General features: G+C 30.4%; 1 protein-coding gene and 1 long non-coding RNA gene across 12 annotated transcripts in view; both read right to left on the reverse strand.

Annotated features, from left to right (window-relative positions):
* The window catches only part of LOC129906876 (uncharacterized), a 564,039-nt gene that overhangs the window by 480,567 nt on the left and 68,941 nt on the right, over nt 1–14,531 (reverse strand). For all 11 annotated transcript variants that reach the window (XR_008770860.1, XR_008770862.1, XR_008770861.1 and 8 more), the window contains 3 exons: nt 3,031–3,265; nt 2,729–2,965; nt 2,582–2,676 (listed from right to left, as the gene is read on the reverse strand). Coding sequence is in view for 7 of the 11 variants with exons in the window: in XM_055982839.1 (XP_055838814.1) it covers nt 2,582–2,676; nt 2,729–2,965; nt 3,031–3,265 (567 nt within the window). In the remaining 4 variants the exon portion in view is untranslated. The remainder of the gene's footprint in view (nt 1–2,581; nt 2,677–2,728; nt 2,966–3,030; nt 3,266–14,531) is intronic.
* On the reverse strand, nt 10,551–14,094 carry LOC129906883 (uncharacterized). The gene is made up of 2 exons (XR_008770865.1): nt 10,951–14,094; nt 10,551–10,890 (listed from the first exon to the last, which is right to left on the reverse strand). It is a non-coding gene; the product is annotated as an uncharacterized LOC129906883 (long non-coding RNA).

A 14,531-nucleotide genomic window follows, 5' to 3' on the forward strand; every position in this document is an offset into this window, starting at 1 on the left:
TATGGGAGCTAAAATTTAGCGCGAGCAGCGTACCAGGCTTAAATAAAAAAACAATGTGCGATCAAAATATATTTTTTTCTGGCATAGCTCTTGTCAAAAAGTCAAATTACTGTGACTTTTCTTCTCGTAATTGTGGTCAGAAATTTTGTTCTCTGTAAAACCACAGCATACGGCCAAAATAATAACCTTCTACTTCATCTTCACTCAGATCTTAATAATAACTGCAATTTCCCTTTGATTCTGATTAAAATAAATCTATATTACCGAAGAAAATAAACAAAATTGTTGATCAAAGGAATCTCTGGTTTTATTTTGCAGAAATTGTTTTGGTTTCAGCTTGACGTTCGTGAAAAAATTGTTGTCAAATGACACACATACAATCGCAAAAAGAATTCGGTCTGTTTTCATGTTCCGTTTTAAGAACAAAAATTCGATTTTTTTGAGGCGATTCAAAAAATTTAAAGGAATTCGACATTAATTACAACCGTAAATGCACTTTTTAAAAGATTTAATTCTGCTAGCTTAATTCTGTAAGTCTGTTCCAAACTCAATTTGAAACTTCCGAATTCAGTCATATCTGGTTATTTTTGGTCAGAGTCTGTTCCCAAATTCAAAAATTGTGTAGAAGATTTCCCCATCCTGACCAATTTAGTCCGAAGAATTTCTTCCAGCAGAAATATGAGTTCTGTCAAATGAAAAGTTGAAGTATGCCAAACAAATAAATAAAAGAAAAAAAACAAATCAAATTGTAGTGATTTTAAAATTGAATCGCGTTTACTTGTTTTTTGCATTAAAAAAGTGTTAATGTTTATAAAATTGAGCAAAAAATATTAAATTGTGTTGTATAATGGTGTTCAACTCGTTCAAGACTCTTTGGCTATCTTTCGTAGTTTTATTTCTAAGAATAAGAAGTACTTCTTATTTTTATTTCCTTCTGAGAGAATTTTCTCCCAACTCTCATTAATTAGACAGACTTCCAAATTTAGTGCACAAAAAGTCTGGAACAGACCTTATAATGGCCGGATTCAACGCAATCGTCTGAATTTCAGATGACATTAACGAAGAATCTACTTTTTTTTCTTTACTTGGATTGACCTTAAAAAAAGAACATTTTTTTTCTATGATAATAAAAATAGTTCAAGTAATTTAAAAAAAGAGTCATTTATCAATATTTTCAGTGAGATCACTTCAGTATTTGTAAAAATTATTTTGTTGGATTCATAAATTCCATTTATATTTGGTCCCCAAAAAACAAATCCCCAAAAAACAAATCCATTTATAACTTGTATTAAAATCAAAAAGTTCAATTTTAGAAGTGTTTTTTATTACCACCGGTCTTAACTGGATAAAAAAAAACACAATCGGAGCTAAGCAATTTACATGTTAAATACAACAACACTTTATCCTCTTGGGCTCAGGGTTCTCAGGTTTTCAAAATAAAAATCCCCCTTTTTAAACACCAAAACGTTTATTTTTCCCCTTTTTCGTAAAAAAAAATCCCCTTTTTTCCAGAAAAAAAAATGCAAGTATTTATTTTTTTTAAATTTTTTTATTTAAATCTTTTTTTAAACATATTAATTTTATATTTAATTTATTCATAAGAATAAAAACTTTATAATGGACATAAGTAAATAAAAAAAATTAACAAAAATTAAGCTCAAATTACATATTCCATTTTCAAACTAAAAACAGTCAAAATAAAATTAGTGAAGTATGGAACTACTTCACAAATTTTATTTTGAGGGTAAATCTAAAATATCAGTGCTAACTTAATAAAAAATGGATATTATTTTCTATATTTGATGTATTTTTGTAAATCATAGAGTATTTATGCCGATTAAGGCAGGCTTTTTTAACAACGATGTCTTAAAAATGTATAAGTATTTTTTTTTACTTTTATTTTTTTTACTGCCGCGGCTGCTGGCTGAAAATTTCGTTTGATATACCCAAAAAAGTACAGATTTCCTCAGTGAAATATTTTGAGGAGTGAATTAAAAAATGGAAGCACCCTTGTTTTTAGTTGAGCTGACAAATTAAAAAATCCACTTAGCGTTGAATACGATAGTTTATTTCGAAATTACGTTTTATTTAAATTGATTCCATTGTTCAAAGATTGTGTCTAACGTTTTTGTAAGTTTAAATTTTTCCCCTTTTAGATATTTTTTCCCCTTTTTTATCCCCGTCCCCTATTTTATCCCTTTCGTCTAAGAAAATCGGCAAAAATGGTGATTTTCCCCTCAACCTGGGAACTCTGTATGGGCGTAGTTGTTTAGCCCAGAGAATTCTCTGGACTTAACTTTTTCAACAGATTTAAATCTGTGCTACCAAATCAACTTGTTCGGAAATTGTTTAGAATTTGTTTAAAAACATCAAAACTAATGTTTGGAATGACAATTATTATTTTAAATATTTATTTAATAGTTAGTTCAACAAGTTCACAAAAAAAATTTTGGACTGTTCTCCCAAATTTTTAGGGAAAATTTTCTTGCCTTACTTTCCAATAAATATTTAGTCCCTAACGTTTCTGAATCTTCTGCCCAATGATAAGATTTAAATTTGGACTAGTAAACAGGTTACTTACTTGTTGTGATATAAGATGGCTCCACCCAAGACACCTTTTGTTTGTTGGCAATTTTGCAGTGTATGGACTGCATCAAGATATATATTGCTAGCAATCTTTAAAGAAAAGAAAATAGAACTTTGTTTACAAAACAAATTCAATTTTTACCTTTGGTATCCTCAGTTTTGGTACATTTTGAAAAATATTTCCATTGTATTGCAAAATTGGAAGAAACGTTCCAAATATGTGATATAACTTTTCTGAAACATTTCTATGATTTTTAGCTGGCGGAAACTGGTCGTATATAGTTTGCAAATCACGATGCAAAAATTCTATTAAAGTAGAAAGAAGTTTAGCACGATGCTCCAGCAGATGATCTGCTATATTGCGATCTGTTCCAATAGCCTATTTTGTCAAAAAATGTATGACGTACTTAGATATCGAAGTACTATTTAAAAAATGAAACTTACCAAAAGAAAACGTCCAAATTCCTTGAAAACAAACTTTCCATTTTGCAAAGAAATAATTTTGGGTCTAAAAAAACAATGTTTTAAAAATTGTGAAGTTCCCATGAGCTGTCCACAAAGGGCGAGCTTTTGTATATCTGACACCCAACTGGGATAAAAATACAAGACGGCATTTATTGGATCATTTGTCTCATCCTTGCAATATTCTGTGTCGTAAACAAACACAATCATCGTTTCCCTAGGAATAAAAATAAATGTAGGCTATATTAGTATTACAATTAAAAACTACAATTTAAAATGGATGTTTAGAATAAGAAGTGTGAATTAAGAATAGAGTGTAAACGGATTGTTTAAAAGTTAGAGTGTTTAACTCCAGAATTTAGTAGATTATATTTTACAAACGTTAAGTATTTCATGATTTAACTACTAATATACAAAATAATATAATAAAAGAAATCTATATTGAATCCTAAAAATTGTCCATTTCGAATTAAGGAGTATTTTCAAGTTTTTTCCCAGTGCGGCCGGCACACAGTGGGAAAAAAGTGGAAAAAACTGATTGGTGTGAAAGCTGGGTTTTTTTATATGTTGGAAGTTTTTCTTACAGTAATTATGTTGTAGAATCAGGATGTGAAAGCATATCTTCCAAAAAAAATTTCTAGATTTAGAAATTTGTATTCAAAGTTGAAAAATTATGAAATCTGTGTAAATACGAGTATTTTTTAAATGATATAAAATTAGTTAAATTTTGAATTTTCACAAAAATTTTTTTTGTAAATATATTAAAAATAAACAGTTTAACAATATCAGTTACAAGTTTAGCGGAAAAAAAATTTTTCGATTTTTCATTTTAAGAATACTTATAATTTTCCGGAATTTTGAGTTCATTGTTTTAACTACTTCCTCTGTTTCCCTCTGTGGGCGGACTCATATCATATGATAGTGTTGAATCTCAGCAACATTTGGCACCAAAAATCTCATCCTAGTTCGTCCTAATAAACTTTTTAGAGCAATTTGAAGCTAAGCAAATGTGAAAAACGTATTTTCTAAAAAAGCAGATTATAATAAAAAATGAAAATGGATTTTTTTTTAAAATCATGTTTTAATATGTATTTTGATCCGATGATTTCAAATCTGACGTTAGTTTGAAAATACCTACATATTAAAAAAAAAAAAGAATCGAAAAATACATAAAAAATGCTCGGTTTTCAACGTTTTGTGCAATTTATTTAAAATTTTCTGGGGTTTACGAATATTAGATTCACAGCCGTTTGCTGGATCGAAACTTAAGCATTTATGTTCTAAATAAACCCTTATGTGGCAGTTTACGCAGAGGAAAAAGTAGAGAATAGGAGCTTATGTTCAATTTAAATTATTTAAGTTTCGTTTCAGCAGAAAGAAACGAGCAGAAAGAAACTAAAATAAAGATATGACTTAAATTAAAACCTACAAATTGTTTCTTAAATTTCTTCCTAAGTCTTAACAATTAAGCTTGCAAGAAAATCTTATTTTCTGAAAATTTATGAGAAAGAGAGGGGTTAGTAAATTATCATTTCTGAATACAATTCAGTCTAATTTTTCATATTTATTTTTCTCTCTATTATATCTCAAACCCAAACCCTTAGAATTTTGATCGAATGATTTTTCTTTGTTTAACAAGATTTTTTAAGTTGATGCAAATTAACAACTGTTATCTTTCTAGTCAATGGTGATGATTATTCAAAGTTTCGATTGAATTCAGCGTGAATATTGGTTTATAAGAATGTCTGTTTTGTTTTCAATTCAATAAAAAAGAGAATACCTTTTATTTTTTTTTATTTTTAGATATTCCAACAAGCAACAACTTAACAAATAAATTTGAATAATTTTCAACACTATTGTGTCTACCTTTTTTAAAGTTGGATTTATGAAAAAAAAACATAATTAGTGTTCAAATCTATTTTTGTTGGCGTGGCAGTGGGCGGTAATTTCTGGAGTTGGTTCCCCTTGCTTTTAATAATCTTGCCTGAAAATTTCAATAAAATCGGTTCAGTCGTTCAGGTTTAACTGAGTTTTTTCCAGTTCCCCATACAACGTGAATAACGGTTTCTATTAGAACTATTTTCCTTCTTTCAAGACCTGTTTAAATCTTTTCGATATCTTTTTTATTTCCCGAGATATCTTAAAATGTAGTAAGTGAATTCGGCTTCATATATCATAAAGGAGATAGTGACGGTATAATTTATATGGTAGATATACCATGCCAAACAACTCAAGATATCTCAGGCAGTAAAAAAGATATCGAAAAGATTTAAACAGGTCTTGAAAGAAGGAAATCAGTTATTATATAAACCGTTACTAAATATGTTCAGACAATTTTACTTATATAAAAGAATAAGGTCCAAAATAGTTTTTAAAAAAAAACTTTTTTTGCATTTTCTTACGTTAATATTTCAAAAACAGGAGCTGATTAATTTTTATGACTTCAGATTCGAGTTCAAAACATCGAAAACCTTCAGAAAAGTATATTTTGGTTACTGCAAGTAATGTTGTCTTCTTTAAATTTCATACAAAAGTACAAGTTTTCGACTTTTTTCAACTTAAATAGCCATTTTTCACTTTAGTCGGCAAGGCAGTGGGCGAAAATTACTGGTGTTGATTTATCTTCTTATTTCCTATTATTCCTGAAAATTTCATCAAAAACGGTTCAGTAGTTTAAATTTTACAGAGTTTTTTCCACTCTCCCATTGTTTGAGATCGCACCACAAACAAAAATCATCAAAAAAAAATCATTTAGAAATCACACAAATAAATATACCAGGTTTAATCAATGTACAAATAATTTTATTGGAACTTATCCAGTTGAGCTGCTGGCCAAAGGTGGGGTTCCTGGTGTGGTCTCGATCCAAATGAACGAGTGATAAGAAAAATCTTGTTCATGACTGCATATCATCGCTGTTGTTGCAGAGATTATGCAGAAATTTGCAGCGAGAAAGTAATTTAAAGAAACTCACCACAGCTTTTACCATTACAAATAAATATTATAAATCATGCAGAAAACATATTACAGTGTTGTAAACAAGAATAAAACAAAAGAGTATAAGAGTAACAAAAGCAACAAAAAACAAAATAAGGATAATTTAAATTATGAACAAAAGCAACATTATTACAACAAATATCAAACAATTTTAAGTCTTAAACACCCATAAAAGGTTCCCCACTGTGAGGCGCACGGACTGTGCGGCGCACAGTGTGATAAATCGCCAATCTAACTGGACAAAATTAAAAAAAAAATAGCCATTTGATTTGAAATTATGAGTTTTGCTCCTCAATAGAATGAGTAACTGTAATACATGTTTTGTTTTTTATCTTTATCTTAGATTAGTGAAACTTGGGCTTGAAAGTTGCTGCTTTTCAACAGTTATGTTAGAAATATGAAGGAGTACTTTATTTTTTGTATGAGTTCGGTTGACGATTAAAAACACTACGGTGCTTTTATTGTCGATTTTTTTATTATTTTTAATCTATATTTGAAAGTTAAGAAACTCAATTGAATTAAAGAACGGAATAAGTCCATTTTGCAAAATTGTTGGAAAAACGCAAAAAATTGAATATCTTCTATATTTTACTGTTTTCAGATGTTTGACCTTTAGATAAAATAAAGATTATGTGGATTTGAGTGGAATGAGATAAAAATTTTATTTCTATCGGTTTCTGGTAGACAGGTATAACTGTTTAAAAACGTTGGACTTATTCCGTTCTTAAAACTTACGGTTCGAAATTTCACCTAAAAGCCAAATTTTGAATGAAATAAACATATAATTTATTTAAAACAAAAGTTTTAATGATAGCAATAGATTAACTCTTGACAGAGTTTGAGTTATCAAAACAAAAAAGTATCATACATAGTAAAACAAAATTTTTTGTTATGGCCTAGGTATTTTTTACTTGTAGTACAGGTAAAATAAAAATAGTACATAAAATCAAAAAATAAAAAAAAAATTGTTACACTCATGAAACTTGGAAAAAAGTTTTCTTTTTGGATAAGAACCAAGGATAAAAAAGTCTATAAAAAAAGTTGGGTGGAAGGGTGTTTTTTCGCGGACAACAGAGAGGGGAGGGAGGTGAAGCTCAAAAATATAGTGAAAAAAATTGCTTGAGAAATATCATCATATGACACATGTTTTTAAGGTATTTTTTGATGCTGAATCTAGTGACATAAAATAAAGTAAATACGATTGCTCTAAGAAAAGTTATTGCCGATTAAAAACATTGTGCTTGTTTTTTGACCTCAACAGATAAAATATAACCGAAACCCATGTGAAAAACATGCTACACTGATGAAATTCGGAATGAGGGTTTTAAATAAAGCAGTGACAAAGGATTCAAATAGTTCTTAAGATAATTTTGGTGATAGGGTGTTTTTTTGATGGGTTGAGTCTTGAGTTATGTGTTAGAAAGGTATCATAACAGCTGACTTAAATTTTATTAATTTTTAAAACTTGGTGAAAAAATTTTGGTTGGTATAAGAATTAAGAATCTATAAAGTGTACAAAATTATCTTAAATGAAAGGGTGTTTTTTTAAGAAATGATGAAATTTGGAATTAGTACCACAAGAACTGGGAAAAATTTGTTACACCAATGAAAATTGGTAAAACTGTTTCATTTATAACAGAACCCAAGGACCCGAACAGTCTATACAAATATTTTAGGTGAAAAGGTGTTCAGCAATTACATATGTTACTTTTAAGATTAGAAACAAGAATCTAAAGTGTCTATAAAAATATCATGGCGTTTTTTTGAGTGAAAACAAAAATGATGGGGCACAAAAAAAAATTTTTTCGATTTTTGGTCGGGCCACACGCTAAATGTGTTCCACTTATCTATAACATTAACGTAATTTCAATTCGCTATCTTAAGGAAGAGAGTTCTAGTAATAGTTCAATTTTTAGGTTTTGTAGGTAATCTTGACTTTTTTTTTTAATATGTTATTTAGGTTTTACTTGTCTTTATAAAACATATAAAATATTTTTTTTTATCGAAAAAAGAGTGAGATATAATTAAAAATAATAAATAATAACCAAAATGTGCAAAAACAAAGTCAGTGTACTACCTGTTGACTATTAATGGGTACGAATTAAAAATTTATTTTTGTAGTTTAAGTTTATTTCTGTTTACAACAATTATTTAAAGTGTGCTCCTTGATTCTGTGTGCCTGATAGAGCCCGTTTTTTGTTTATTGGGAAGATTAATTTATTCTATCTATGGTCCCTTTTTCAATGATGGTTCAGAAAATACATTCTTCTTGTTCAACAAGTAGTGCTATTGATGTCAAATAAGTAACGCTTTTCACTCCTATTCATAAAAAAAGCCAATATTTTGCAGTTTGGAGAACTTGCAAATCATTGAACAGGTCCATTTCTTCAAATCCAATGATAACCGTAATCTTCATCAGCCAATCTTAAAATTTGTTTCCTTAGTGGGCTGGAACGTTGTTGCGGTAAATTTTACCACAACAAGTTTCAACGACCCATTCCTTTTAATATTAACCTTTTCTTTTCAAATCCTTTTTAATTGCTGCTCCAAAATATTCTAAGAGGTTTTAAGAGACCTGGGCCATCAGCCAGAAGCTTACTCTCTGAGTATTTTGGAAATGCAACCCAAACAGGTTTTATAAATAATGGTGTAAATGGTGGTTAACACCTATCCATATACAATTGTTGGACAGGCGGTCCGATTAATAAATACATATCTATGATATTGGGACAGGCGGTCCCATAAACAACACACCATAATATTTGGACGGGCGGTCCAATAAACATACAAATAACTATAATTGGAGTTTGTGTGAGAGATGAGTCACACAGGATTTAAAAAGGCATGAAGTATTTACCCATGTCCAACGAAGGTGTGAATTATAAAACACCCAACCTAAATTTAGTATGGCTGAGTGCCCACCCTAATGTGTCGTCGACATAAAAGAAAAATCACCCGGTTGATGAATTTCCTATCCCCTGTTTATCTGCGCGAAGGTCTACGGGCTTAGAGTAGATTTAAAAGAAAATCCATCAGATTCTACCTCACCATTTTAGAAGGAAAATGGTGTAGATTCCGTTCGACGAAAATACTCTTTCTCCAAATTATTAGTTTGGGCCGGTTTGGGCTGGGGACTTTGCGAGTTTTATAAAATAGTTTTTCGCTAACTTTTTTTTATATTGGAATTGACGGAAAAGGGTTGAATGCGTCCACTGAGCTATTGGTGATCACGTTCACCAATGCACGGGATCGCGTGCGATGGTTGTTTCTAGCTGGACGCAAAATCTCAGCCAATGGGCGAGATGTTGCTGAATGTCCGAAAGAGAACACCACCATGCAAAAAGATCTGAGTAGGATGGCTATATGTCGTAACCTCATGGATGAGCTTCACCCACCATTTTTATGGCCACTTTTGAAAAGCCCACCAAACGAGTGAGAACATAAAAAGTTAGCCAAAAATTATTTTGCGATAGTTTTGTTACGATTTGATAGTTTTGTAAAAAAAAAAAGAGGTGTTTGATAAAAAGCCCAGTTGGGGATTTTATATATCAAAAAAAAAAAAGGAGAGTTGATTATTTTTCCAGAAGGGAAAAATAACCGTTGGAGAAGGACTATTTTCTAGAGGGAGATCAGAAGTTCAGGAGATAGAATCTGGGGAAATTAATAAGAAGCTAAGTATATTTTTGATATTGTTTCTATTATTTGTTCTGTCAGAAAAGTGCGTTATTTTGTGGCCCATTTGAGTGGCAATAGTTTTGTACCGGTAGGCCTTCGCTATCCGTTATTTTTTTCCCGATATTGCGGGACTCGCGTCCGTTTCTGAAACAGTTGAACTTTCGGAGATTAACCCCTGGTGATTTTCCTTTTTGTCCTGTGACACAAAGAATTGTTCTTGTTTTGTTTTACATTCATCTTTTTTTCATTTATTGATTCAACAATAATTGGCCCACGGCCATACTTTAAAAATTGTATATTTTAACTTTTTTTTGAAAAAATTCTAAGTTTTTATCCTGGTTATCCAAGGTTTCTTAGATATTAAAAGAATTAAAATTTAAATACTTTATCTTTCATTTATTTGAAGACATTATTTTCAGTGTACGGTTTGGTAAACTACCTTAAAAGTTTCCTGGCGCCCATTTAATTTTTTTGTAGGTACGACCCTGAATTGGTTTTTTTTTTCTTAATTAATCTAAATCTATTTTGATAGACTTTTTGATTAAGTATAAAAAAGTACTATACTTGATAAAAAGGTCTCCAATAAAAAAATCGAACCCACCCCAAATCTGAGCTAAAAGTGGCAGCACTTTTCTTGCTGTCAGTTGTCTAATTTCATTTTTTTTTATCGAACTGTCATTTTCATTTTTGCACGCGGTTCGTGCTTTTCTTTTTTATTTTATTAAAAGTGTATCGCGATCGTTTTGTTTGATTTGTTTGGATTCGAAAATCTAAACAAATCATAGTTTAAAGTAATTCGCGTTCGGTAAAAGGAAGGAAAATTTGCCAACAATTGGCGTCCACAACGTGGGGCTTCCTTGCAGTTTTTTTTTGTGTGCATTTTGATTCGGCTGAAAAGGTGGTGGATTTGGATTCTTTTTTCCAATCCATATACCTATCTTTATTGTGTTTGTTGTTAGGGAAGTGGTGTATTTACTTTTAATCAATTAAGCATTTACTTGGTGTTATTTTTCTTTCTCTTCCCCATAGTGAATTCGTGCATCGGAAACCTATTGCGTCATAAAAGGCACAGTTTTGTGACATAATTCTTTTTTTCACCTGCTATCATCGAGGGAGATTTCTTGTGTACATACACACATTGGTACATACATATATTACAAAAAAAACAGCATCTGAAAGTTTGAGTGAGTTTTTAGTTTTGTGATTATCTTTTTTTTAATTGATTTACATACATATTTATTAGGGTGGGTCAAAAAAATCGAAAATTTTTTTTTTGATTTGGTACTCCGAAAAATCGATTGCTAGACCCCTCTAGAATATACACACCAAATATGAGCTCTTTATATTAATGGGAAGGTCCTCCGCTTTGCAATTTTCCATTTTTAAATCAAGCTTCTACTAAAAAAAAATAATTTTTTTATTAATTGACTTTTTAGCAAATTTCTTTTCATATTCTTGTAGGAAATTGAACGCTCTACAAAAAAGGCCTTATACACTTTTTTCGTTTATCTAACCGTTGAATAGATATTTGAGGTCCAAAAATCGAGAAAATCTTTAAAAATTCGTTTTTTGTTCTTAATTTTGTAACAAATTGAAAAATTATAATGATCAAACGCGCAAGACATATTCTTGTTGGAAATTGATTGCTCCACAAAAAAGGTCTTATTAACTTTTTTTTATTCATCTTACCATTCTAAAGATATTCGAGGTCAAAGTTAAAAAAAAATAATAAAAACATTTTATATTTTTAAAAAATTTCTAATTCACTGAAACTTTATTATTTTCAAATTAGCAAGATATATTCTTGTAGGGGCTTAAACGTTCTACAAAAAATTCCTTGGAATGAAATTGATTGCTTTAACCGTTTAGAAGATATTCGTATCCAAACCAATGCTCACTGATTTCAATAGTTTTCTTATGACCCGTATGCATTGCTATTTGGATACGAATATCTTCTAAACGGTTAAAGCAATCAATTTGATGCCAAGGGATTTTTTGTAGAACGTTTAAGCCCCTACAAGAATACGTCTTGCTAAATTGAAAATAATGAATTTTCAGTGACCTGGAAAATTTTTAAAAATATAAAATGTTTTTATTATTTTTTTTTAACTTTGACATCGAATATCTTTAGAATGGTTAGATTAATGAAAAAAGTTAATAAGACCTTTTTTGTGGAACAATCAATTTCCAGCAAGAATATGTCTTGCGCGTTTGATCATTATAAATATTCAATTTGTTACAAAATTAAGAACAAAAAACGAATTTTTAAAGATTTTCTCAATTTTTGGACCTCAAATATCTATTCAACACGGTTAGATAAACGAAAAAAGAGTATAAGGCCTTTTTTGTAGAGCGTTCAATTTCCTACAAGAATATGAAAAGAGATTTGTTAAAAAGTCAATTAATAAAAAAATTATTTTTTTTTAGTAGAAGCTTGATGTAAAAATGGAAAATTGCAAAGCGGAGGACCTTCCCATTAATATAAAGAGCTCATATTTGGTGTGTATATTCTAGAGGGGTCTAGCAATCGATTTTTCGGAGTACCAATTCAAAAAAAAGAATTTCGATTTTTTTGACCCACCCTAATGAAGTAGCTAAATGAATCAGTGAAACCTCCATCAATTAATATTAGCAATAAAATAAAAAAAAAAAAACGGGCTCTAGCAAGCACACAAAATCAAGAAGAACTTTTTAAATAATTGTTGTTACTAGGTCTTAAATTCGAACCCATTTTTGACTTAAGCAAAAACACACATTTTTTAGAGATTTTACCTGGTGCAGGTTTTCCCAAATATCATAAAATCTATAAGTTTTCTGGCAAACTTGTGAACAACATTTTTGTTCATTATTGTTTTTTTCATATGAACAAATTTATAAAACACTATGTTTATAATACATTTATTGAAGAAAATCGGCCTCAAAGTAAAAATTATCATGGGTAAGAAAAAAATAATTCCATTAAAAATTTAATATCTGAGCAACTAAAAAGATATTAACATTTTTTAAATGCAGGACAAAGAATAGCATTTCTAAAAATCAAGACATTAATAAAGTTTTTATCATAAGTATTAACGGAGTTATTAACATTATCATGAGTCAAGGCATACCAAAGTAAGCGTTTTCTTAAATCATCGCTAAAGGGTTATCAACTTTGCAGATAGAAAGTTACTGTAGAACAATTTTTTTCTTAGAATATACCCAAGAATTATCCCTCAAAATCTTATCTCATCCCGGGACACCCTGTATAAGATAGGAGGCTAAAAATTCAACAGTATGATACCAATAGTATGTGGAACTAGAGGGTGGCCCAACCTTTATTTGAAAAATTTATTTTTCCCATACAAGCGTGGACCACTCTATGGGTCACCCTAATGAAATATGGTAAAAACAATGAATTTGGGATAGAAAGCAAGAATAAAGAGTTTTTATAAAAAAAATAAAATGCACGACTGGGTCGCACGAACTTGCTCTTAGAGTTAAAGTTGCTTAAATTTTTAAGACTTTTTATATAGAAATTTGAAAAAAAAATAAAATTCGTTTAAAAAAAAAAATTAAATTAAATCTGAAATTAAATTGCCCTCCGAAACAAGTATGCAGTTTTGATTGATATATTAAGATGCATTTTTAGAAAAAAAATTTTCAAAATCGTTAGAGCCGTTTTTTAAAAAACTAATTTTTTATAATTTTTTGGAAAAAAAGTTTTAAAATAAAATTGGTACGCCATTCTTTAGAAATCACTAATCAAAATCTAAAAACAAAATTTCAAAAAAAATTCAATGTCCCGTTTTCGAAAATTTGATTTTTCAAAAAAAAATTTTCAAAATTTTTTTAAAAATTCAAAAATTATTTTTTTCAAAATCTTATTTTTGGCTTATATTTAAATTATATAAATGCTTCTTCACAAAAAGTTTCGTTTAAATCGAATAAGCAGTTTCTGAGATAATCGGATTTGAAAAAAACGGTTCTATGGCAGGTACCGTTAATAATGATTCTCAAAAAAAAAATTTTTCATTGAAAGATAGACCTTAGCTTAAAACTAACATTTGAATATTTTAAACAAAATCGTTAGAGCCGTTTTCGAGATATTTCAATTTTACTAAAATCGGTATATGACAAGTACCGTTATTTTTGGTCCAAAAAAATTAATTCTAAAAACACCTCTGGAGAGTCGCCAAATAACTCTACATACCAAGTTTGACATTAATCGGTCCATCCGTTTAGGCTGTAGCTTCTTATACAGACAGACAGACAGACTGACAGACAGACTGACAGACTGACAGACTGACAGACTGACAGACTGACAGACTGACAGACTGACAGACTGACAGACTGACAGACTGACAGACTGACAGACTGACAGACTGACAGACTGACAGACTGACAGACTGACAGACTGACAGACTGACAGACTGACAGACTGACAGACTGACAGACTGACAGACTGACAGACTGACAGACTGACAGACTGACAGACTGACAGACTGACAGACTGACAGACTGACAGACTGACAGACTGACAGACTGACAGACTGACAGACTGACAGACTGACAGACTGACAGACTGACAGACTGACAGACTGACAGACTGACAGACTGACAGACTGACAGACTGACAGACTGACAGACTGACAGACTGACAGACTGACAGACTGACAGACTGACAGACTGACAGACTGACAGACTGACAGACTGACAGACTGACAGACTGACAGACTGACAGACTGACAGACTGACAGACTGACAGACTGACAGACTGACAGACTGACAGACTGACAGACTGACAGACAGACAGACAGACGGACTTCCGGGACCC

Source organism: Episyrphus balteatus, chromosome 1, assembly GCF_945859705.1.
Source record: "Episyrphus balteatus chromosome 1, idEpiBalt1.1, whole genome shotgun sequence".
In the NCBI taxonomy this organism is placed as follows: domain Eukaryota; kingdom Metazoa; phylum Arthropoda; class Insecta; order Diptera; family Syrphidae; genus Episyrphus; species Episyrphus balteatus.